This window comes from Cololabis saira, chromosome 4 (genome assembly GCF_033807715.1).
Source record: "Cololabis saira isolate AMF1-May2022 chromosome 4, fColSai1.1, whole genome shotgun sequence".
NCBI lineage: Eukaryota > Metazoa > Chordata > Actinopteri > Beloniformes > Belonidae > Cololabis > Cololabis saira.
The window spans coordinates 52,234,003-52,259,816 of record NC_084590.1 but is presented as its reverse complement, the minus strand read 5'-3'; the positions used below and the strand labels follow the sequence as shown (position 1 = coordinate 52,259,816).

At 48.6% G+C, this 25,814-nt stretch overlaps 1 protein-coding gene across 2 annotated transcripts in view; it reads right to left on the bottom strand.

Moving 5' to 3' along the window:
• The window catches only part of zgc:162872 (BAR_ACAPs and ArfGap_ACAP domain-containing protein), a 47,978-nt gene extending 22,916 nt beyond the window's left edge, over positions 1–25,062 (bottom strand). For both annotated transcript variants that reach the window (XR_009782515.1, XM_061720074.1), the window contains exons 1-9: positions 24,740–25,062; positions 20,595–20,652; positions 18,346–18,465; positions 18,195–18,248; positions 17,935–17,993; positions 17,638–17,821; positions 1,341–1,385; positions 425–520; positions 236–346 (exon numbers count right to left, since the gene is read on the bottom strand). Coding sequence is in view for 1 of the 2 variants with exons in the window: in XM_061720074.1 (XP_061576058.1) it covers positions 236–346; positions 425–520; positions 1,341–1,385; positions 17,638–17,821; positions 17,935–17,993; positions 18,195–18,248; positions 18,346–18,465; positions 20,595–20,652; positions 24,740–24,789 (777 nt within the window). In the remaining variant the exon portion in view is untranslated. The remainder of the gene's footprint in view (positions 1–235; positions 347–424; positions 521–1,340; positions 1,386–17,637; positions 17,822–17,934; positions 17,994–18,194; positions 18,249–18,345; positions 18,466–20,594; positions 20,653–24,739) is intronic.
• Positions 25,063–25,814: the final 752 nt, after the last annotated feature.

The following is a 25,814-nucleotide window of genomic DNA, read 5'->3' as shown; positions in this document are numbered from 1 at the left end:
CTTTTCAAAATCATGTTTTTTTCCCCCTTACTTTTTACAGTTTAAAAACTAACGGTAGGCTCAGCCTTAAATTGCAAATTATCAAGACACTGTATGAAAGCGATACGAGAACGGCCCCGCAGCCCCGCTTCACCCCCCGCTCCCCCTCCTCCTCTCCCGTCTCCCCTCAGAGCTGCTCAGGGCGGGTTTATGGTTCCTCCCCCCCAGAACCTGAATGGTCAGAACCAGGTCTTACCTTTGGAGACGGCGAGGGCGACAGCTGCAGCCCGACCCGCTGCTGCACCTGCAGGTGCTGGTTCTCCAGCTCCTTCCTCCGGGCGGCGCAGTCGGCCGACAGCTGGGACAGCTGTGAGGAAACACAGACACCGTCAGCTCGCCGCTCAGATCCTGCTGCCTGACGCCGGCGGCGGCGCTGAGGTCCCACCTGCGCCGCCATCGTCTTCATGGCCGGCTCCAGGTCCCGGAGCAGGTCGAACCCTTGGTGGAAGAAGGTGAACTGGGCGTGGACGAAGGAGAAAACCTGCAGACAGGAACCGGTGTTCAGGTGAGAACCAGGGCTGGGGATCCATTCAAATGTCAAGAATCGATTAGATTCTGATTCTTAAGATTCAGAATTGATTATTATGCCTTGATCCGATCCAATTCCAATATTGATTTGGTTCTGTGTTATTAAAACTGTTTTTCCAGCTGTTGCATGAATGATATGACTGTAGTTCTGCAACATATTAATACTAGTATTATATTGAGATTCAACAGCAAGTATTGCAGCTAATGATGCTGTAAGGACCAATCAGCTCCAGAATTCTGATAGAACTGTATATATAAATATAATAATATAATATATATATATATATATATATATATATATATATATATATATATATATAACTATAACTGCTTTCAGAAACATCGTGGATCAGAATTACCAAACAGATCCAGTTTTAGTTTTTCCCACATTCCGTTTTAATATTTTCCATTTTTGGTTTATTTCGGTTTTTAATTTTTGAGAATTTGGTTTTTAGCATTTTATGCAAATGTAACCCCAAGATAGTTTATAAAGTAATGAAATATAGACAATTTATGCAATTATAACTGAAAACGGCGCCAGTTATTCTTATGTCCAACAAAACATTCTCTTTTTTGTGTATAAACAAAAACATAATTAAGAAAAAAAAAGATCTTTAGACATATGAATAGATTTTTAGGAATTAATATGAGAATTGATTTAGAATTGGAAAATCGATTTTTTTCAACACAGGCCTAACAGGAAGCGCCAGCGGAGACGGCGAGACGGCGGAGAGACGGCGGAGAGACGGCGGAGAGACGGTGCCGACACTCACCGAGTTCAGGACGTCGATCCTCTGCTGCGTCTGGAACGTGTTGAGCTGCAGACACAACGGGACAGGAAGTGTGTCAGTCACGCGGCGGCAGCGGCGGCGCCAGCGTGGTCGGACTAGAGATGCACCGATCAGGACTTTGAGGGCCGATCACGGATCACAGCGTGAAATCCATAAACTCGTCAATAGTGTTGTCTCATGTTCAACACTCACATTGTATTATTATCACAATTAGGAGAAAGTATCAGGAATTGATTGTTTCATTGCAGGCTGATATTTCTGCAATATTTCACTCTGGAGACTCTTAGAGACACTTAGACCAGTTTACAAAGAGTAAGTGTAGTTTAGTAGCTTCAGCTTCCTGTGGTAATAATTATGTACAACATGTGACCAACACAGACAGCAGACATGTCACTCTTTAAAAGTTGATACAAGTTGTAAACTAACCTTAAAGCTGAATTCTGGTTCTGCGTTAAACCTACGCCGTAGCGTACGCGGCTACGCGGGAGTCTCTCCGTAGCTACGCCGTAGCGTACGCGGCTACGCGGGAGTCTCTCCGTAGCTACGCCGTAGGTTAGCGGCTACGCGGGAGTCCCTCCGTAGCTACGCCGTAGGTTAGCGGCTACGCGGGAGTCTCTCCGTAGCTACGCCGTAGGTTAGCGGCTACGCGGGAGTCTCTCCGTAGCTACGCCGTAGGTTAGCGGCTACGCGGGAGTCTCTCCGTAGCTACGCCGTAGGTTAGCGGCTACGCGGGAGTCTCTCCGTAGCTACGCCGTAGGTTAGCGGCTACGCGGGAGTCTCTCCGTAGCTACGCCGTAGGTTAGCGGCTACGCGGGAGTCTCTCCGTAGCTACGCCGTAGGTTAGCGGCTACGCGGGAGTCTCTCCGTAGCTACGCCGTAGGTTAGCGGCTACGCGGGAGTCTCTCCGTAGCTACGCCGTAGGTTAGCGGCTACGCGGGAGTCTCTCCGTAGCTACGCCGTAGGTTAGCGGCTACGCGGGAGTCTCTCCGTAGCTACGCCGTAGGTTAGCGGCTACGCGGGAGTCTCTCCGTAGCTACGCCGTAGGTTAGCGGCTACGCGGGAGTCTCTCCGTAGCTACGCCGTAGGTTAGCGGCTACGCGGGAGTCTCTCCGTAGCTACGCCGTAGGTTAGCAGCTACGCGGGAGTCTCTCCGTAGCTACGCCGTAGGTTAGCGGCTACGCGGGAGTCTCTCCGTAGCTACGCCGTAGGTTAGCGGCTACGCGGGAGTCTCTCCGTAGCTACGCCGTAGGTTAGCAGCTACGCGGGAGTCTCTCCGTAGCTACGCCGTAGGTTAGCGGCTACGCGGGAGTCTCTCCGTAGCTACGCCGTAGGTTAGCGGCTACGCGGGAGTCTCTCCGTAGCTACGCCGTAGGTTAGCGGCTACGCGGGAGTCTCTCCGTAGCTACGCCGTAGGTTAGCGGCTACGCGGGAGTCTCTCCGTAGCTACGCCGTAGGTTAGCGGCTACGCGGGAGTCTCTCCGTAGCTACGCCGTAGGTTAGCGGCTACGCGAGAGTCTCTCCGTAGCTACGCCGTAGCCTACTAGCACCTCCCAAAACATGGAACTACGACCCAACGCAGACCGAGAGGCTGTGATTGGTTTGCTTGGTAGCAACGCATTTCCGGTTCCGGTTCTCTCTCGGTCGCCATTGTTCACTTGAGATTGAGATTTATTTTTGTTAAGAAGGTTATTTCATTATTTTATAAATGTATTCTTTATATTCTGATGTAAATCAGGGACTAGTTTATCTGTAGTGATGAGTCCGTTTTAGATTGGGCGGAGTGATACGCCACAGTACGGCACTAGGTGCTGTGTTGATGTTCTAAAATCCTACACTGTTGAGGGACATTAAAGTACACTGGAACTCAGCAGAAGTTTCCCCGTGTTTATCTACTCACCACCCCAAAAAGGTTTAATTTAATAAGGTTTAACTCTACACCAGACTTACACCAGTAAAGTAATTTAATAAGGTTTAACTCTACACCAGCCTTACATCAGTAAAGTAATTTAATAAGGTTTAACTCTACACCAGCCTTACATCAGTAAAGTTTAATTTAATAAGGTTTAACTCTACACCAGCCTTACATCAGTAAAGGTTTAATTTAATAAGGTTTAACTCTACACCAGCCTTACATCAGTAAAGTAATTTAATAAGGTTTAACTCTACTCCAGCCTTACATCAGTAAAGTAATTTAATAAGGTTTAACTCTACACCAGCCTTACATCAGTAAAGTAATTTAATAAGGTTAAACTCTACACCAGCCTTACATCAGTAAAGTAATTTAATAAGGTTTAACTCTACACCAGCCTTACATCAGTAAAGTAATTTAATAAGGTTAAACTCTACACCAGCCTTACATCAGTAAAGTAATTTAATAAGGTTTAACTCTACACCAGCCTTACATCAGTAAAGTAATTTAATAAGGTTTAACTCTACACCAGCCTTACATCAGTAAAGTAATTTAATAAGGTTTAACTCTACTCCAGCCTTACATCAGTAAAGGTTTAATTTAATAAGGTTTAACTCTACACCAGCCTTACATCAGTAAAGGTTTAATTTAATAAGGTTTAACTCTACACCAGCCTTACATCAGTAAAGTAATTTAATAAGGTTTAACTCTACACCAGCCTTACATCAGTAAAAGTTCAGAGCTGAAAACGGGACTAGTTTCTTCTGAGCGGAGGAAGATTTTGGTCCGCGGGTCGAGGCGCGGTCGTTACTAGTCAACACAATAGATTAATATTAATAACCCAATATCAGATACACTTTGTCACCTCCACGACACGTATCGTGACGTTTTTGTATCGCCAAATTTCGTGGCAGATATATTGTTCCAGCCCTAGTACCTGCAGAACGATCGGTGTCTCTAGCTCGTACCTGCAGAACGATCGGTGTCTCTAGCTCGTACCTGCAGAACGATCGGTGTCTCTACCTGCAGAACGATCGGTGTCTCTAGCTCGTACCTGCAGAACGATCGGTGTCTCTAGCTCGTACCTGCAGAACGATCGGTGTCTCTAGCTCGTACCTGCAGAACGATCGGTGTCTCTAACTCGTACCTGCAGAACGATCGGTGTCTCTAGCTCGTACCTGCAGAACGATCGGCGTCTCTAGCTCGTACCTGCAGAACGATCGGCGTCTCTAGCTCGTACCTGCAGAACGATCGGTGTCTCTAGCTCGTACCTGCAGAACGATCGGTGTGTCTCTAGATCGTACCTGCAGAACGATCGGTGTCTCTAACTCGTACCTGCAGAACGATCGGTGTCTCTAGCTCGTACCTGCAGAATGATCGGCGTCTCTAACTCGTACCTGCAGAACGATCGGTGTCTCTAGCTCGTACCTGCAGAACGATCGGTGTGTCTCTAGCTCGTACCTGCAGAACGATCGGTGTCTCTAGCTCGTACCTGCAGAACGATCGGTGTCTCTAGCTCGTACCTGCAGAACGATCGATGTCTCTAGCTCGTACCTGCAGGACGATCGGTGTGTCTCTAGCTCGTACCTGCAGAACGATCGGTGTCTCTAGCTCGTACCTGCAGAACGATCGGTGTCTCTAGCTCGTACCTGCAGAACGATCGGTGTGTCTAGGCCGTACCTGCAGAACGATCGGTGTGTCTAGCTCGTACCTGCAGAACGATCGGTGTCTCTAGCTCGTACCTGCAGAACGATCGGTGTCTCTAGGCCGTACCTGCAGAACGATCGGTGTGTCTAGCTCGTACCTGCAGAACGATCGGTGTCTCTAGCTCGTACCTGCAGAACGATCGGTGTCTCTAGCTCGTACCTGCAGAACGATCGGTGTCTCTAGCTCGTACCTGCAGAACGATCGGTGTCTCTAGCTCGTACCTGCAGAACGATCGGTGTCTCTAGCTCGTACCTGCAGAACGATCGGTGTCTCTAGCTCGTACCTGCAGAACGATCGGTGTCTCTAGCTCGTACCTGCAGAACGATCGGTGTCTCTAGCTCGTACCTGCAGAACGATCGGCGTGTCTAGCTCGTACCTGCAGAACGATCGGCGTCTCTAGCTCGTACCTGCAGAACGATCGGTGCGTCTAGCTCGTACCTGCAGAACGATCGGTGTCTCTAGCTCGTACCTGCAGAACGATCGGTGTGTCTCTAGCTCGTACCTGCAGAACGATCGGTGTCTCTAACTCGTACCTGCAGAACGATCGGTGTGTCTAGCTCGTACCTGCAGAACGATCGGTGTCTCTAGCTCGTACCTGCAGAACGATCGGTGTCTCTAGCTCGTACCTGCAGAACGATCGGTGCATCTAGCTCGTACCTGCAGAACGATCGGTGCATCTAGCTCGTACCTGCAGAACGATCGGTGTGTCTCTAGCTCGTACCTGCAGAACGATCGGTGTGTCTCTATCTCGTACCTGCAGAACGATCGGTGTCTCTACCTGCAGAACGATCGGTGTCTCTAGCTCGTACCTGCAGAACGATCGGTGTCTCTAGCTCGTACCTGCAGAACGATCGGTGTCTCTAGCTCGTACCTGCAGAACGATCGGTGTCTCTAGCTCGTACCTGCAGAACGATCAGTGTGTCTCTAGCTCGTACCTGCAGAACGATCGGTGTCTCTAGCTCGTACCTGCAGAACGATCGGTGTCTCTAGCTCGTACCTGCAGAACGATCGGTGTCTCTAGCTCGTACCTGCAGAACGATCGGTGTCTCTAGCTCGTACCTGCAGGACGATCGGTGTCTCTAGCTCGTACCTGCAGAACGATCGGTGTCTCTAGCTCGTACCTGCAGGACGATCGGTGTCTCTAGCTCGTACCTGCAGAACGATCGGTGTCTCTAGCTCGTACCTGCAGAACGATCGGTGTCTCTAGCTCGTACCTGCAGAACGATCGGTGTCTCTAGCTCGTACCTGCAGAACGATCGGTGTCTCTAGCTCGTACCTGCAGAACGATGGGTGTCTCTAGCTCGTACCTGCAGAACGATCGGTGTCTCTAGCTCGTACCTGCAGAACGATCGGTGTCTGTAGCTCGTACCTGCAGAACGATCGGTGTCTCTAGCTCGTACCTGCAGAACGATCGGTGTCTCTAGCTCGTACCTGCAGGACGATCGGTGTCTCTAGCTCGTACCTGCAGAACGATCGGTGTGTCTACCTGCAGAACGATCGGTGTCTCTACCTGCAGAACGATCGGTGTCTCTAGCTCGTACCTGCAGATGGATCGGTGTCTCTAGCTCGTACCTGCAGAACGATCGGTGTCTCTACCTGCAGAACGATCGGTGTCTCTAACTCGTACCTGCAGAACGATCGGTGTCTAGCTCGTACCTGCAGAACGATCGGTGTCTCTAGCTCGTACCTGCAGAACGATCGGTGTCTAGCTCGTACCTGCAGAACGATCGGTGTCTCTAGCTCGTACCTGCAGAACGATCGGTGTCTCTAGCTCGTACCTGCAGAACGATCGGTGTCTCTAACTCGTACCTGCAGAACGATCGGTGTCTAGCTCGTACCTGCAGAACGATCGGTGTCTCTAGCTCGTACCTGCAGAACGATCGGTGTCTCTAGCTCGTACCTGCAGAACGATCGGTGTGTCTAGCTCGTACCTGCAGAACGATCGGTGTCTCTAGCTCGTACCTGCAGAACGATCGGTGTCTCTAGCTCGTACCTGCAGAACGATCGGTGTCTCTACCTGCAGAACGATCGGTGTCTCTAGCTCGTACCTGCAGAACGATCGGTGTCTCTAGCTCGTACCTGCAGAACGATCGGTGTCTCTAGCTCGTACCTGCAGAACGATCGGTGTCTCTAGCTCGTACCTGCAGAACGATCGGTGTCTCTAGCTCGTACCTGCAGAACGATCGGTGTCTCTACCTGCAGATGGATCGGTGTCTCTAGCTCGTACCTGCAGAACGATCGGTGTCTCTACCTGCAGAACGATCGGTGTCTCTAACTCGTACCTGCAGAACGATCGGTGTCTCTAGCTCGTACCTGCAGAACGATCGGTGTCTCTAGCTCGTACCTGCAGAACGATCGGTGTCTCTAGCTCGTACCTGCAGAACGATCGGTGTCTCTAGCTGCAGAACGATCGGTGTGTCTCTAGCTCGTACCTGCAGAACGATCGGTGTCTCTAACTCGTACCTGCAGAACGATCGGTGTCTCTAGCTCGTACCTGCAGAACGATCGGTGCGTCTCTAGCTCGTACCTGCAGAACGATCGGTGTCTCTAGCTCGTACCTGCAGAACGATCGGTGTCTCTAGCTCGTACCTGCAGAACGATCGGTGTCTCTAGCTCGTACCTGCAGAACGATCGGTGTCTCTAGCTCGTACCTGCAGAACGATCGGTGTCTCTAGCTCGTACCTGCAGAACGATCGGTGTCTCTAGCTCGTACCTGCAGAACGATCGGTGTCTCTAGCTCGTACCTGCAGAACGATCGGTGTCTCTAGCTCGTACCTGCAGAACGATCGGTGTCTCTACCTGCAGAACGATCGGTGTCTCTAGCTCGTACCTGCAGAACGATCGGTGTCTCTACCTGCAGAACGATCGGTGTCTCTAGCTCGTACCTGCAGAACGATCGGTGTCTCTAGCTCGTACCTGCAGAACGATCGGTGTGTCTCTACCTGCAGAACGATCGGTGTCTCTAGCTCGTACCTGCAGAACGATCGGTGTCTCTAGCTCGTACCTGCAGAACGATCGGTGTCTAGCTCGTACCTGCAGAACGATCGGTGTCTCTAGCTCGTACCTGCAGAACGATCGGTGTCTCTAGCTCGTACCTGCAGAACGATCGGTGTCTCTAGCTCGTACCTGCAGAACGATCGGTGTGTCTAGCTCGTACCTGCAGAACGATCGGTGTCTCTAGCTCGTACCTGCAGAACGATCGGTGTCTCTAGCTCGTACCTGCAGAACGATCGGTGTCTCTAGCTCGTACCTGCAGAACGATCGGTGTCTAGCTCGTACCTGCAGAACGATCGGTGTCTCTAGCTCGTACCTGCAGAACGATCGGTGTCTCTAGCTCGTACCTGCAGAACGATCGGTGTGTCTAGCTCGTACCTGCAGAACGATCGGTGTCTCTAGCTCGTACCTGCAGAACGATCGGTGTCTCTAGCTCGTACCTGCAGAACGATCGGTGTCTCTAGCTCGTACCTGCAGAACGATCGGTGTGTCTAGCTCGTACCTGCAGAACGATCGGTGTCTCTAGCTCGTACCTGCAGAACGATCGGTGTCTCTAGCTCGTACCTGCAGAACGATCGGTGTCTCTACCTGCAGGACGATCGGTGTCTCTAGCTCGTACCTGCAGATGGATCGGTGTCTCTAGCTCGTACCTGCAGAACGATCGGTGTCTCTAACTCGTACCTGCAGAACGATCGGTGTCTAGCTCGTACCTGCAGAACGATCGGTGTGTCTAGCTCGTACCTGCAGAACGATCGGTGTCTCTAGCTCGTACCTGCAGAACGATCGGTGTCTCTAGCTCGTACCTGCAGAACGATCGGTGTCTCTAGCTCGTACCTGCAGAACGATCGGTGTCTCTACCTGCAAAACGATCGGTGTCTCTAGCTCGTACCTGCAGAACGATCGGTGTCTCTAGCTCGTACCTGCAGAACGATCGGTGTGTCTCTAGCTCGTACCTGCAGAACGATCGGTGTCTCTAGCTCGTACCTGCAGAACGATCGGTGTCTCTAGCTCGTACCTGCAGAACGATCGGTGTCTCTAGCTCGTACCTGCAGAACGATCGGTGTCTCTAGCTCGTACCTGCAGAACGATCGGTGTCTCTACCTGCAGAACGATCGGTGTCTCTAGCTCGTACCTGCAGAACGATCGGTGTCTAGCTCGTACCTGCAGAACGATCGGTGTCTCTAGCTCGTACCTGCAGAACGATCGGTGTCTCTAGCTCGTACCTGCAGAACGATCGGTGTCTCTAGCTCGTACCTGCAGAACGATCGGTGTGTCTAGCTCGTACCTGCAGAACGATCGGTGTCTCTAGCTCGTACCTGCAGAACGATCGGTGTCTCTAGCTCGTACCTGCAGAACGATCGGTGTCTCTAACTCGTACCTGCAGAACGATCGGTGTCTCTAGCTCGTACCTGCAGAACGATCGGTGTGTCTAGCTCGTACCTGCAGAACGATCGGTGTCTCTAGCTCGTACCTGCAGAACGATCGGTGTCTCTAGCTCGTACCTGCAGAACGATCGGTGTCTCTAGCTCGTACCTGCAGAACGATCGGTGTCTCTAGCTCGTACCTGCAGAACGATCGGTGTGTCTAGCTCGTACCTGCAGAACGATCGGTGTCTCTAGCTCGTACCTGCAGAACGATCGGTGTCTCTAGCTCGTACCTGCAGAACGATCGGTGTCTCTACCTGCAGAACGATCGGTGTCTCTAGCTCGTACCTGCAGAACGATCGGTGTCTCTAGCTCGTACCTGCAGAACGATCGGTGTCTCTAGCTCGTACCTGCAGAACGATCGGTGTCTCTAGCTAGTACCTGCAGAACGATCGGTGTCTCTAGCTCGTACCTGCAGAACGATCGGTGTCTCTAGCTCGTACCTGCAGAACGATCGGTGTCTCTAGCTCGTACCTGCAGAACGATCGGTGTCTCTAGCTCGTACCTGCAGAACGATCGGTGTGTCTCTAGCTCGTACCTGCAGAACGATCGGTGTCTCTAGCTCGTACCTGCAGAACGATCGGTGTCTCTAGCTCGTACCTGCAGAACGATCGGTGTCTCTACCTGCAGAACGATCGGTGTCTCTAGCTCGTACCTGCAGAACGATCGGTGTCTCTAGCTCGTACCTGCAGAACGATCGGTGTCTCTAACTCGTACCTGCAGAACGATCGGTGTCTCTAGCTCGTACCTGCAGAACGATCGGTGTCTCTAGCTCGTACCTGCAGAACGATCGGTGTCTCTAGCTCGTACCTGCAGAACGATCGGTGCGTCTCTAGCTCGTACCTGCAGAACGATCGGTGTCTCTACCTGCAGAACGATCGGTGTCTCTAGCTCGTACCTGCAGAACGATCGGTGTCTCTAGCTCGTACCTGCAGAACGATCGGTGTCTCTAGCTCGTACCTGCAGAACGATCGGTGTGTCTAGCTCGTACCTGCAGAACGATCGGTGTCTCTAGCTCGTACCTGCAGAACGATCGGTGTGTCTAGCTCGTACCTGCAGAACGATCGGTGTGTCTCTAGCTCGTACCTGCAGAACGATCGGTGTCTCTAGCTCGTACCTGCAGAACGATCGGTGTCTCTAGCTCGTACCTGCAGAACGATCGGTGTCTCCAGCTCGTACCTGCAGAACAATCGGTGTCTCTAGCTCGTACCTGCAGAACGATCGGTGTCTCTAGCTCGTACCTGCAGAACGATCGGTGTCTCTAGCTCGTACCTGCAGAACGATCAGTGTCTCTAGCTCGTACCTGCAGATGGATCGGTGTCTCTCTAGCTCGTACCTGCAGAACGATCGGTGTCTCTAGCTCGTACCTGCAGAACGATCGGTGTCTCTAGCTCGTACCTGCAGAACGATCGGTGTCTCTAGCTCGTACCTGCAGAACGATCGGTGTCTCTAGCTCGTACCTGCAGAACGATCGCTGTCTCTAGCTCGTACCTGCAGAACGATCGGTGTCTCTCTAGCTCGTACCTGCAGAACGATCGCTGTCTCTAGCTCGTACCTGCAGAACGATCGGTGTCTCTAGCTCGTACCTGCAGAACGATCGGTGTCTCTACCTGCAGAACGATCGGTGTCTCTAGCTCGTACCTGCAGAACGATCGGTGTCTCTAGCTCGTACCTGCAGAACGATCGGTGTCTCTAGCTCGTACCTGCAGAACGATCGGTGTGTCTAGCTCGTACCTGCAGAACGATCGGTGTCTCTAGCTCGTACCTGCAGAACGATCGGTGTCTCTGTAGCTCGTACCTGCAGAACGATCGGTGTCTCTAGCTCGTACCTGCAGAACGATCGGTGTCTCTACCTGCAGAACGATCGGTGTCTCTAGCTCGTACCTGCAGAACGATCGGTGTCTCTAGCTCGTACCTGCAGAACGATCGGTGTGTCTCTAGCTCGTACCTGCAGAACGATCGGTGCGTCTCTAGCTCGTACCTGCAGAACGATCGGTGTCTCTAGCTCGTACCTGCAGAACGATCGGTGTCTCTAGCTCGTACCTGCAGAACGATCGGTGTCTCTAGCTCGTACCTGCAGAACGATCGGTGTCTCTAGCTCGTACCTGCAGAACGATCGGTGTCTCTAGCTCGTACCTGCAGGACGATCGGTGTGTCTCTAGCTCGTACCTGCAGAACGATCGGTGTCTCTAGCTCGTACCTGCAGAACGATCGGTGTGTCTCTAGCTCGTACCTGCAGAACGATCGGTGTCTCTAGCTCGTACCTGCAGAACGATCGGTGTCTCTAGCTCGTACCTGCAGAACGATCGGTGTGTCTCTAGCTCGTACCTGCAGAACGATCGGTGTCTCTACCTGCAGAACGATCGGTGTCTCTAGCTCGTACCTGCAGAACGATCGGTGTCTCTAGCTCGTACCTGCAGAACGATCGGTGTCTCTAGCTCGTACCTGCAGAACGATCGGTGTCTCTAGCTCGTACCTGCAGAACGATCGGTGTCTCTACCTGCAGAACGATCGGTGTCTCTAGCTCGTACCTGCAGAACGATCGGTGTCTCTAGCTCGTACCTGCAGGACGATCGGTGTCTCTAGCTCGTACCTGCAGGACGATCGGTGTCTCTAGCTCGTACCTGCAGAACGATCGGTGTCTCTAGCTCGTACCTGCAGAACGATCGGTGTCTCTAGCTCGTACCTGCAGAACGATCGGTGTCTCTAGCTCGTACCTGCAGAACGATCGGTGTCTCTAGCTCGTACCTGCAGGACGATCGCTGTCTCTAGCTCGTACCTGCAGAACGATCGGTGTCTCTAGCTCGTACCTGCAGAACGATCGGTGTCTCTACCTGCAGAACGATCGGTGTCTCTAGCTCGTACCTGCAGAACGATCGGTGTCTCTAGCTCGTACCTGCAGGACGATCGGTGTCTCTAGCTCGTACCTGCAGGACGATCGGTGTCTCTAGCTCGTACCTGCAGGACGATCGGTGTCTCTAGCTCGTACCTGCAGAACGATCGGTGTCTCTAGCTCGTACCTGCAGAACGATCGGTGTCTCTAGCTCGTACCTGCAGAACGATCGGTGTCTCTAGCTCGTACCTGCAGAACGATCGGTGTCTCTAGCTCGTACCTGCAGAACGATCGGTGTGTCTCTAGCTCGTACCTGCAGAACGATCGGTGTCTCTAGCTCGTACCTGCAGAACGATCGGTGTCTCTAGCTCGTACCTGCAGAACGATCGGTGTCTCTAGCTCGTACCTGCAGAACGATCGGTGTCTCTAGCTCGTACCTGCAGAACGATCGGTGTCTCTAGCTCGTACCTGCAGAACGATCGGTGTCTCTAGCTCGTACCTGCAGAACGATCGGTGTCTCTACCTGCAGAACGATCGGTGTCTCTAGCTCGTACCTGCAGAACGATCGGTGTCTCTACCTGCAGAACGATCGGTGTCTCTAGCTCGTACCTGCAGAACGATCGGTGTCTCTAGCTCGTACCTGCAGAACGATCGGTGTGTCTCTACCTGCAGAACGATCGGTGTCTCTAGCTCGTACCTGCAGAACGATCGGTGTCTCTAGCTCGTACCTGCAGAACGATCGGTGTCTAGCTCGTACCTGCAGAACGATCGGTGTCTCTAGCTCGTACCTGCAGAACGATCGGTGTCTCTAGCTCGTACCTGCAGAACGATCGGTGTCTCTAGCTCGTACCTGCAGAACGATCGGTGTGTCTAGCTCGTACCTGCAGAACGATCGGTGTCTCTAGCTCGTACCTGCAGAACGATCGGTGTCTCTAGCTCGTACCTGCAGAACGATCGGTGTCTCTAGCTCGTACCTGCAGAACGATCGGTGTCTAGCTCGTACCTGCAGAACGATCGGTGTCTCTAGCTCGTACCTGCAGAACGATCGGTGTCTCTAGCTCGTACCTGCAGAACGATCGGTGTGTCTAGCTCGTACCTGCAGAACGATCGGTGTCTCTAGCTCGTACCTGCAGAACGATCGGTGTCTCTAGCTCGTACCTGCAGAACGATCGGTGTCTCTAGCTCGTACCTGCAGAACGATCGGTGTGTCTAGCTCGTACCTGCAGAACGATCGGTGTCTCTAGCTCGTACCTGCAGAACGATCGGTGTCTCTAGCTCGTACCTGCAGAACGATCGGTGTCTCTACCTGCAGGACGATCGGTGTCTCTAGCTCGTACCTGCAGATGGATCGGTGTCTCTAGCTCGTACCTGCAGAACGATCGGTGTCTCTAACTCGTACCTGCAGAACGATCGGTGTCTAGCTCGTACCTGCAGAACGATCGGTGTGTCTAGCTCGTACCTGCAGAACGATCGGTGTCTCTAGCTCGTACCTGCAGAACGATCGGTGTCTCTAGCTCGTACCTGCAGAACGATCGGTGTCTCTAGCTCGTACCTGCAGAACGATCGGTGTCTCTAGCTCGTACCTGCAGAACGATCGGTGTCTCTACCTGCAAAACGATCGGTGTCTCTAGCTCGTACCTGCAGAACGATCGGTGTCTCTAGCTCGTACCTGCAGAACGATCGGTGTGTCTCTAGCTCGTACCTGCAGAACGATCGGTGTCTCTAGCTCGTACCTGCAGAACGATCGGTGTCTCTAGCTCGTACCTGCAGAACGATCGGTGTCTCTAGCTCGTACCTGCAGAACGATCGGTGTCTCTAGCTCGTACCTGCAGAACGATCGGTGTCTCTACCTGCAGAACGATCGGTGTCTCTAGCTCGTACCTGCAGAACGATCGGTGTCTAGCTCGTACCTGCAGAACGATCGGTGTCTCTAGCTCGTACCTGCAGAACGATCGGTGTCTCTAGCTCGTACCTGCAGAACGATCGGTGTCTCTAGCTCGTACCTGCAGAACGATCGGTGTGTCTAGCTCGTACCTGCAGAACGATCGGTGTCTCTAGCTCGTACCTGCAGAACGATCGGTGTCTCTAGCTCGTACCTGCAGAACGATCGGTGTCTCTAACTCGTACCTGCAGAACGATCGGTGTCTCTAGCTCGTACCTGCAGAACGATCGGTGTGTCTAGCTCGTACCTGCAGAACGATCGGTGTCTCTAGCTCGTACCTGCAGAACGATCGGTGTCTCTAGCTCGTACCTGCAGAACGATCGGTGTCTCTAGCTCGTACCTGCAGAACGATCGGTGTCTCTAGCTCGTACCTGCAGAACGATCGGTGTGTCTAGCTCGTACCTGCAGAACGATCGGTGTCTCTAGCTCGTACCTGCAGAACGATCGGTGTCTCTAGCTCGTACCTGCAGAACGATCGGTGTCTCTACCTGCAGAACGATCGGTGTCTCTAGCTCGTACCTGCAGAACGATCGGTGTCTCTAGCTCGTACCTGCAGAACGATCGGTGTCTCTAGCTCGTACCTGCAGAACGATCGGTGTCTCTAGCTAGTACCTGCAGAACGATCGGTGTCTCTAGCTCGTACCTGCAGAACGATCGGTGTCTCTAGCTCGTACCTGCAGAACGATCGGTGTCTCTAGCTCGTACCTGCAGAACGATCGGTGTCTCTAGCTCGTACCTGCAGAACGATCGGTGTGTCTCTAGCTCGTACCTGCAGAACGATCGGTGTCTCTAGCTCGTACCTGCAGAACGATCGGTGTCTCTAGCTCGTACCTGCAGAACGATCGGTGTCTCTACCTGCAGAACGATCGGTGTCTCTAGCTCGTACCTGCAGAACGATCGGTGTCTCTAGCTCGTACCTGCAGAACGATCGGTGTCTCTAACTCGTACCTGCAGAACGATCGGTGTCTCTAGCTCGTACCTGCAGAACGATCGGTGTCTCTAGCTCGTACCTGCAGAACGATCGGTGTCTCTAGCTCGTACCTGCAGAACGATCGGTGCGTCTCTAGCTCGTACCTGCAGAACGATCGGTGTCTCTACCTGCAGAACGATCGGTGTCTCTAGCTCGTACCTGCAGAACGATCGGTGTCTCTAGCTCGTACCTGCAGAACGATCGGTGTCTCTAGCTCGTACCTGCAGAACGATCGGTGTGTCTAGCTCGTACCTGCAGAACGATCGGTGTCTCTAGCTCGTACCTGCAGAACGATCGGTGTGTCTAGCTCGTACCTGCAGAACGATCGGTGTGTCTCTAGCTCGTACCTGCAGAACGATCGGTGTCTCTAGCTCGTACCTGCAGAACGATCGGTGTCTCTAGCTCGTACCTGCAGAACGATCGGTGTCTCCAGCTCGTACCTGCAGAACAATCGGTGTCTCTAGCTCGTACCTGCAGAACGATCGGTGTCTCTAGCTCGTACCTGCAGAACGATCGGTGTCTCTAGCTCGTACCTGCAGAACGATCAGTGTCTCTAGCTCGTACCTGCAGATGGATCGGTGTCTCTCTAGCTCGTACCTGCAGAACGATCGGTGTCTCTAGCTCGTACCTGCAGAACGATCGGTGTCTCTAGCTCGTACCTGCAGAACGATCGGTGTCTCTAGCTCGTACCTGCAGAACGATCGGTGTCTCTAGCTCGTACCTGCAGAACGATCGCTGTCTCTAGCTCGTACCTGCAGAACGATCGGTGTCTCTCTAGCTCGTACCTGCAGAACGATCGCTGTCTCTAGCTCGTACCTGCAGAACGATCGGTGTCTCTAGCTCGTACCTGCAGAACGATCGGTGTCTCTACCTGCAGAACGATCGGTGTCTCTAGCTCGTACCTGCAGAACGATCGGTGTCTCTAGCTCGTACCTGCAGAACGATCGGTGTCTCTAGCTCGTACCTGCAGAACGATCGGTGTGTCTAGCTCGTACCTGCAGAACGATCGGTGTCTCTAGCTCGTACCTGCAGAACGATCGGTGTCTCTGTAGCTCGTACCTGCAGAACGATCGGTGTCTCTAGCTCGTACCTGCAGAACGATCGGTGTCTCTACCTGCAGAACGATCGGTGTCTCTAGCTCGTACCTGCAGAACGATCGGTGTCTCTAGCTCGTACCTGCAGAACGATCGGTGTGTCTCTAGCTCGTACCTGCAGAACGATCGGTGCGTCTCTAGCTCGTACCTGCAGAACGATCGGTGTCTCTAGCTCGTACCTGCAGAACGATCGGTGTCTCTAGCTCGTACCTGCAGAACGATCGGTGTCTCTAGCTCGTACCTGCAGAACGATCGGTGTCTCTAGCTCGTACCTGCAGAACGATCGGTGTCTCTAGCTCGTACCTGCAGGACGATCGGTGTGTCTCTAGCTCGTACCTGCAGAACGATCGGTGTCTCTAGCTCGTACCTGCAGAACGATCGGTGTGTCTCTAGCTCGTACCTGCAGAACGATCGGTGTCTCTAGCTCGTACCTGCAGAACGATCGGTGTCTCTAGCTCGTACCTGCAGAACGATCGGTGTGTCTCTAGCTCGTACCTGCAGAACGATCGGTGTCTCTACCTGCAGAACGATCGGTGTCTCTAGCTCGTACCTGCAGAACGATCGGTGTCTCTAGCTCGTACCTGCAGAACGATCGGTGTCTCTAGCTCGTACCTGCAGAACGATCGGTGTCTCTAGCTCGTACCTGCAGAACGATCGGTGTCTCTACCTGCAGAACGATCGGTGTCTCTAGCTCGTACCTGCAGAACGATCGGTGTCTCTAGCTCGTACCTGCAGGACGATCGGTGTCTCTAGCTCGTACCTGCAGGACGATCGGTGTCTCTAGCTCGTACCTGCAGAACGATCGGTGTCTCTAGCTCGTACCTGCAGAACGATCGGTGTCTCTAGCTCGTACCTGCAGAACGATCGGTGTCTCTAGCTCGTACCTGCAGAACGATCGGTGTCTCTAGCTCGTACCTGCAGAACGATCGGTGTCTCTAGCTCGTACCTGCAGGACGATCGCTGTCTCTAGCTCGTACCTGCAGAACGATCGGTGTCTCTAGCTCGTACCTGCAGAACGATCGGTGTCTCTACCTGCAGAACGATCGGTGTCTCTAGCTCGTACCTGCAGAACGATCGGTGTCTCTAGCTCGTACCTGCAGGACGATCGGTGTCTCTAGCTCGTACCTGCAGGACGATCGGTGTCTCTAGCTCGTACCTGCAGGACGATCGGTGTCTCTAGCTCGTACCTGCAGAACGATCGGTGTCTCTAGCTCGTACCTGCAGAACGATCGGTGTCTCTAGCTCGTACCTGCAGAACGATCGGTGTCTCTAGCTCGTACCTGCAGAACGATCGGTGTCTCTAGCTCGTACCTGCAGAACGATCGGTGTGTCTCTAGCTCGTACCTGCAGAACGATCGGTGTCTCTAGCTCGTACCTGCAGAACGATCGGTGTCTCTAGCTCGTACCTGCAGGACGTAGTCCAGGGCAAAGTGCTGGTGGCACTTGCGCGTGGCGAGCAGCAGGTGACTGGCCCGCTCGGCGTCGGCGGCTTTGTGCCGCGACACCTGGGCGTTCTTCTGCGCCGCCGTGTCCAGGTCCTCGCCGATCCGGACCAACTCCTTCCTGGTGTCGGCCAGCTGGGGCAGGAACCTGGGGACACAGGCAGAACCGGGTCACCGGGGCGCCGGGTAACCGGGTTACCGGGGCGGTTTTCTACGGGGCGTCAGCCCGGGGGCTGGGCCTGCCAGGGGGGCGGGGCTTACTGCGTGCAGAGGTTCATCAGCTGCTGGTTGATGGCTCGCTGTGTCTGGTCCAGCAGCATCTGGGGGAGAGACGGCCGAGGTCAGGGGAGGTCAGGATGTTCAGGTGTTCAGGTGTTCAGGTGTTCAGGTGTGTTCAGGTGTTCAGGTGTTCAGGTGTGTTCAGGTGTTCAGGTGCGTTCAGGTGCGTTCAGGATGTTCAGGTGTGTTCAGGTGTGTTTTAGTGTATTCAGGTGTGCGGCGGCGCCCCCAGCTGGACTCACCGTGTGGAAGCTCAGCATCTCCTGCAGACCCTGCTGGAACTGGTTCAGGCAGGTCTGGGGAGGAAACAGGAAACAGGAAGTGAGGGAGAGGCTGCACAGGAAGCCGGCGGCCCCCGTCACCTCCGTCACCTCCGTCACCCCCGTCACCTACCGACACCACGCCGTCCTGCCGGTGGGTGGAGAACAGCTCGGCCAGGCCGCGCAGGAACAGCTGGCTGCTAGCGCCGTAGGCCTGACCCGCCTCCACCATCGCCCCGCACAGACGCATCACCTGATTGGTCGGAAACAGACAGAGGTGTCAAGTAACAAAGTACAAATACTTTGTTACCTTTCTTAAGTAGAAATGTTGGACGCCAATTGTGAGGTTAATCAAACTTTTGAACTAGTTTGTCCTTATGAAACTGTCACATGCTTTGTTAACAGATGTCAGGACATCCACTTCCTGATATAGACAAGGCCATAAACCGAACATTTTCTGGTGCCGAAACCCGGGACCCAAGATCTGTGACGTTGGAACGGCGTAGGATCAAACAGGCCACCTAAAACTGTCGACAGCCGTTCCGACTTTAGGGACGGGCCAATAGTTGGTCTTGCGCCGGTCTGGAGTCCGGTGACGGGTCCCCGAGCCAGGAAAGGCACCTGGGACTGGTAAGAGACCTCTTCTTACTTAAATACCTGGGATATTGAAGTATTTTTGTGTAAAATACAAGTGAAATTCTGTGTATACTAACCTGGGGTTAGTGAAAAAGGTGTTGGCAGCAGGTCTGGGACCCATTTTTGAAGTCAGGGACTTTAATAAGATGCTAGCCTGGGGTTAGTGCGTAAGGCCAACACCCACTCAGTCTGGGACCGGCTTTAAGGTCGGGTCTTTAAAGTACAGAATAACGAGAGGAGTTTCTATTGGAATGTTTTTTAATGGTTTTTGTGTTTGTCTTGTCTAATGTTTTTTTGTTTAAATGTTCATGATTGAAACTGTCTATTAACAATATTGAGGTTTCCACAATTGTGAAGCAAAATTTCAATTGTTCACTAAAAAGATCAGCGCTAAAACCAAACTGTCAAAAAGGGAAACTTATGAGCTGACACCTTTTATTTTTTACTCCTTACATTTTAAAAACAGCCTCGTTACTCTATTTCATTTGTACTTTAATAAAAACTATCCAGTTAAATTGCTCCATCCGGATAGAGTGAATTTGGTTGTGGTTGTTTCAGATGTTCTTGTCCAGTTTTGTTCTTACATCCGTTCCCTCAGATTCCTGCAACTAAACTTGGATGTACATTCCAATAAAGGTTAGGATAAATGATAACATGAACATGAACGTTTGACTTTTTGCACCATTACAATACTTATAGGCAACTAGTCATCATATCTGCTGCTCTCTGAAACACATGTTAATGCTCAATAGTACACATATATGCTTCTTTAATATATTTATATTAACACATGTTAATGCTCAACAGTACACATATATGCTTCTTTAATATATTTATATTAACACATGTTAATGCTCAATAGTACACATATATGCTTCTTTAATATATTTATATTAACACATGTTAATGCTCAATAGTACACATATATGCTTCTTTAATATATTTATATTAACACATGTTAATGCTCAATAGTACACATATATGCTTCTTTAATATATTTATATTAACACATGTTAATGCTCAATAGTACACATATATGCTTCTTTAATATATTTATATTAACACATGTTAATGCTCAATAGTACACATATATGCTTCTTTAATATATTTATATTAACATGTTAATGCTCAATAGTACACATATATGCTTCTTTAATATATTTATATTAACATGTTAATGCTCAATAGTACACATATATGCTTCTTTAATATATTTATATTAACACATGTTAATGCTCAATAGTACACATATATGCTTCTTTAATATATTTATATTAACACATGTTAATGCTCAATAGTACACATATATGCTTCTTTAATATATTTATATTAACACACGTTAATGCTCAATAGTACATATATGCTTCTTTAATATATTTGCTTTATACTAAGATGCTTCATTTTCAATGGCTTTTTTCCCCCTTACATTACTTTTACTTTTATACTTTAAGTAGTTTTGAAACCAGTACTTTTATACTTTTACTTGAGTAAAAAACTTAATACTATAGTATTTTTAAACTCTAGTATCTGTACTTGTACCTGAGTAATGAATGTGAATACTGAAGAACCTCTGGAAACCGAGACCAGACCGCCCCCCATGTGAGTCAGCGGTGGTCTGAGGTTCTGGTTCTGGTTCTGGTTCAGGTTCTGGTTCTGGTTCAGGTTCTGGTTCAGGTTCTGATCCACATGGATCTGTGAAACCTCCACCAGGTCCAGGGGTTTCCTCGGTACCGACGGAGGTCTTACCTTCTCCAGCTGGGTCTCCAGCACCGACACGTCCGCCTGGAACCGGTCCAGAGTCCGCCTGAACAGAACCAACAGAATCAGAATCAGAACCAACAGAATCAGAATCAGAACCAACAGAATCAGAATCAGAACCAACAGAATCAGAATCAGAACCAACAGAATCAGAACCAACAGAATCAGAACCAACAGAATCAGAACCAACAGAATCAGAATCAGAACCAACAGAATCAGAATCAGAACCAACAGAATCAGAACCAACAGAATCAGAACCAACAGAATCAGAACCAACAGAATCAGAACCAGAACCAACAACCATCAGAACCAAAACCAACAGAATCAGAACCAGAACCAACAGAATCAGAACCAGAACCAAAACCAACAGAATCAGAACCAACAGAATCAGAACCAACAGAACCAGAATCAGAACCAACAGAATCAGAACCAGAACCAACAGAATCAGAACCAACAGAATCAGAACCAACAGAATCAGAATCAGAACCAGAACCATCAGAATCAGAACCAACAGAATCAGAACCAACAGAATCAGAATCAGAACCAGAACCATCAGAATCAGAACCAACAGAATCAGAATCAGAACCAACAGAATCAGAACCAACAGAATCAGAACCAGAACCATCAGAATCAGAACCAACAGAATCAGAATCAGAACCAGAACCAGAACCGGCGGGCGTGCGCGCTCCCGCCTGAACTTTATTTTTTTTATTGAAAATATCTTTGTATACAAACACCAAGGATCAAACTTTATGAAAATGCTTCAGGGAACAGGTGTATTTGAGAGAAAACAGAAGGAAAAGAAAATACATAAAATGAAAATAATGAAAGGGGCTGATCCAATAAATTATATTCAACAATTATGTTTTCTTTTTGTCATGAGTTTAAGGTCTTTAGAAAAGTGAAGGAATTCTTATGGAAAACACAAAATCAAGGTTTCACTTTCATAAACTTGGACTTGTGGAATTTACCCAGAATTATGACATTATTAATCAGAATGTCATCATTGGTTTTGTCCATTGAAAGTCCAAAGATATGATCTAGAAATGTCGAGAAAAAAGTCGAGAAGTCGAGAAAAAAGTCGAAATGTATTTCAACTTTATTCTCGAAATTTCAACTTTATTCACGAAATTTCGACTTTATTCTTGAAATTGTATTTCAATATTAATCTCAACATTTCGACTTTTTTCTCGAAGTGCACAATAAAAAAACAATCTTCCCCTCTCAAATATTTTTTCTCTTGCATGGCCCTGATTCTCTTCCGTAATAAACCTAAGTATATCAGTATTTCTGAGCCCTTATTTATTTATTTTTATTTATTTTTATTTATTTATTTATTTGCACTTACAAACATACAAGCATCGAAAAAAGAACAGAAAAAAAACAAAGATAAAATGTGCAGGAAAGATCATGAAGCGTGACGGGCTTATAAGCGATCCTCCCCTCTTAAACACACAAATAATTATAATAAACACTTTACACCCCCCTCCCCACCCAATACCCCCTTCCTCATACGCACATACACACATGTGCATATTTACAACTCATACAAAGAAATATATTATCAGAAACAAACAAAAAGGTCAGCAAACAATTTTATCATTTGAATATAATGAATATAATGAAACCAGAAATTGTTTTAAATTTGTTTTAAATATTGACAAAGATGGAGAGATGTTTACCACGTGTTGATGACTATTCCACAGCTCTGCACCCCGATACTTCAGCAGAAACTGACCCCTTGTGGTGACATTCTTAGGCAGATGGATATAATTGGCTTGCCTGGTACTTTATTGATGAACATCAGAATTCAGAGTGAAGAAATTATCAAAACACTCAGGCAAAAGATCTCTCCTAAATCTGGTTTTATAGACAAAAGTACAAATTTGAAGTGTGTTTATGTCATACATTTTTAAGAGCTTAAGCTTATGAAATATTGGCAAAGACTGAACAAATGCATTTGAAAACGTGACACTTCTGACAAATCTTTTTTGTAACAGGTAGATCTTCTTAAGACTAGTGTAATAGTTAGAACCCCAAACAATGTTACAGTAACTAATGTATGGAAAAATAAGACTATAATACAAGGTCAGCAAACAAGACTTGTTTAAGAAATAACACATTTTCTTAATTATACCAAGGGATTTCATAGCCTTTGTATAAATGTAATTAATATGCGTTTTCCAACAGAGTTGATCATCAACGAGAACTCCCAAGAACTTCACAACTTGTACCTGCTTAACCTGATTTCCATCATATTTAAGAATGCACTTTCCGTGTTATATTTTCTCCTACCGCTGAAGATCATAAAATTAGATTTTTTTACATTCAAAGACAATTTGTTTATTTTAAACCAGTTTGAAAATTCATTGAGACCCCTGTTTGCCTCACTTATCAGACAATCAAAGTTTTTGTTTGACATCACTAAATTAGTATCATCTGCAAAAAGAATAGAAAAAATGTCTTTAGATACATTAGCCAAATCATTAACATAAATAAGAAATAATAATGGTCCAAGAATTGAGCCTTGAGGGACTCCACATTGGATAGTAGCTTTACAAGAGACACAATTTTTAAAATATACATATTGCTGTCTATTTTTGAGATAATCACCTAACCAGCTAAGAACCCTAAGAGCCCTTATACTACAACAGTTTAATAAAATCCTGTAATGATGGTTTTTAGTTTTGGTTCCACCCCAATAATGTAAGTGGCCCCCTCTGCCCCCCCTAGGAAACAGTTCTGGAGGCGCCCCTGGGGCCTGTACTACGAAGCAAGTTCAACATATCCAGGATATCTTTTCCTTATCCAGATTCACTAAGCGGGACAATTGCAATCACGCTAAGCGGTCACACGACGGTGGTTATCAACTCGGTATATCAACCCAGGTTTCTCCAATCTGGATATGAGCGCGTGCACATAAAAGGGGCGGTGTTTTCAGCGCATGACCAATCGCAAGCATGGAGAAGTCCGCTGTCAGAGCCGCTTATTTCAGTAGCGAAGAGCAAACAATAATTTTACGGAAATATGATGAGTATAGGCATATAATACAGGCAAAAAGCAACACAGTTGCAGCTGCAAAATGCAGGAAAGACAGCTGGCAAAAGATCGCTGACTGTATAAATGCGTAAGTTCATAGGGATATAAACATATATTTGAATATTCTGGGAATCTTAATCTTAAACTGTAAACCATGATCAGCAATATTAAAATAATAAAAGGCTTGCAATATTTCAGTTGATTTGTAATGAATCCAGAATGTATGAGATTTTTTTTGTTTTTGTGTTTGCATTACAGAAAATCACAATATTCTAATTTTCTGAGACAGTCTGTATATATTGGTTCTATAACTAATGTTGTTGACCGATAACTTGTGCTGATGCGGTACCAACGAATTGGGTTTATTTATTTATTTTATTTTATTTTTTATTTTTTCAGGAGGGGGGTATTTAGTATTTTAAAGTGACTTCTCAGAATGTTCGAGGGACGAAATTGAAAATCCCTTTTTTGCTATCCCCTTACAAATGCATCTTCTTTTTCATTTCTTCTTGATTTATTTATTTAATTGGTATTAGTTTTGGATTGACTGTACATCGGATTTTGGGTGATGATTTGTTTTATTTATTCATTGATTTATTTTTTATTTTCTCCTCCACCTCTTTTTTCTTTTTTTCCTTTTTTTTTGGATCGTTCATACAGGTAATCATCAGGGAAAGCAAAGGGGTTTTGGTGGTCCCAGAATACGCGTTCTCTTCGGAGGGATCCTCTCACGATCCGCGCACCGAGCTCCACTGGATTCTCTTCGAAAGGGCATGTCATTTTCCAAGAGAGCTGATTGGTCAGTGGGCGGTGCTTTTATACCCGGCGATCTGTATCTCGAACATAACCTGCTCCGGAGCAGGTTAGCGGTTCAGCATAAGTTACCATGGCGATGTGCCCCGCTAAGAAGTGAACCACCGTCGTAGTCCTGAAAACCCAGGGTTAAACCTGAAGTTACCTCGCTAACCCCAAATCCCGCTTCGTAGTACAGGCCCCAGGTGTCTGTATGTTTTTAATGGACCATGAAGTCTGCACAAATAAAGTTGTTGATGATGATGTGTATGTGGCTCTCGCCCGCGCATGCGCACTCCCACCTGAACCCCGGGGAGTCCCGCAGACATTCCTCGAAGTCCAGCAGCTCCATGACGTCACCCTGGGGGTCCCCTGGTCAGCAGAACCGTCAGGAACCGCTCTCACCGCGCATGCGCTGCCCCACGACCGCTCATCCCGGCTCCAATGGTGTTTTAGCTGCTAATGTTGCTGTTTTTAGATGCTAATGTTGCTGTTTTTAGCTGCTAATGTTGTTGTTTTTAGCTGCTAATGTTGCTGTTTTTAGCTGCTAATGTTGTTTTTAGCTGCTAATGTTGCTCCTGCAGCCGCTGCTGCTGCTCAGGTAAGAAGCTGCTTCCACCGAAGATCCGCTTTGTTTGGCTCGGAGCCAATCAGGAGAGAGAGGAAACAGCGACCCCGGCCGGCCGGGAGTGGAACTGCAGCCAGAGGCGGTGGAGCAGTACAGGGGTCTGCAAGCTTATTATCAAGAGAGGAGTGTTAGAGCCAAACTAAGACCACAAAATATCATAGGACATTACGAGAATAAAGTCATAATAATATGAGAATAAAGTCAGAGAAATTACGACTTTATTCTACGTTCTACTACTTTATTAATATTACGCATAATATTACATAATAAGTACGCCTCAAAAAGAAACAGTGCACTTCTGTTGTTATATTTAGTGGTTGTAACAGCTAAAAGAAATAAAATTTAAATTTTCTGTAATTTCTTGCTGTTCTCGAAAATATTTTTTGTAGAAGTGGGTGCAAAATTACGAGAATAAAGTCATAATGTTGCGAGAATAAAGTCGTAATATTACGACTTTACTTTCATAAATACGACTTTATTCTCATAATATTTCGACTTTATTCTCGTAATATTAGGACTTTATTCTCATAATATTACGACTTTATTCTCATAATATTGGGACTTTATTCTCATAATATTACCACTTTATTCTCATAATATTACCACTTTATTCTCATAATATTACCACTTTATTCTCATAAATTACCACTTTATTCTCATAATATTACCACTTTATTCTCATAATATTACCACTTTATTCTCATAATATTACCACTTTATTCTCATAATATTACCACTTTATTCTCGTA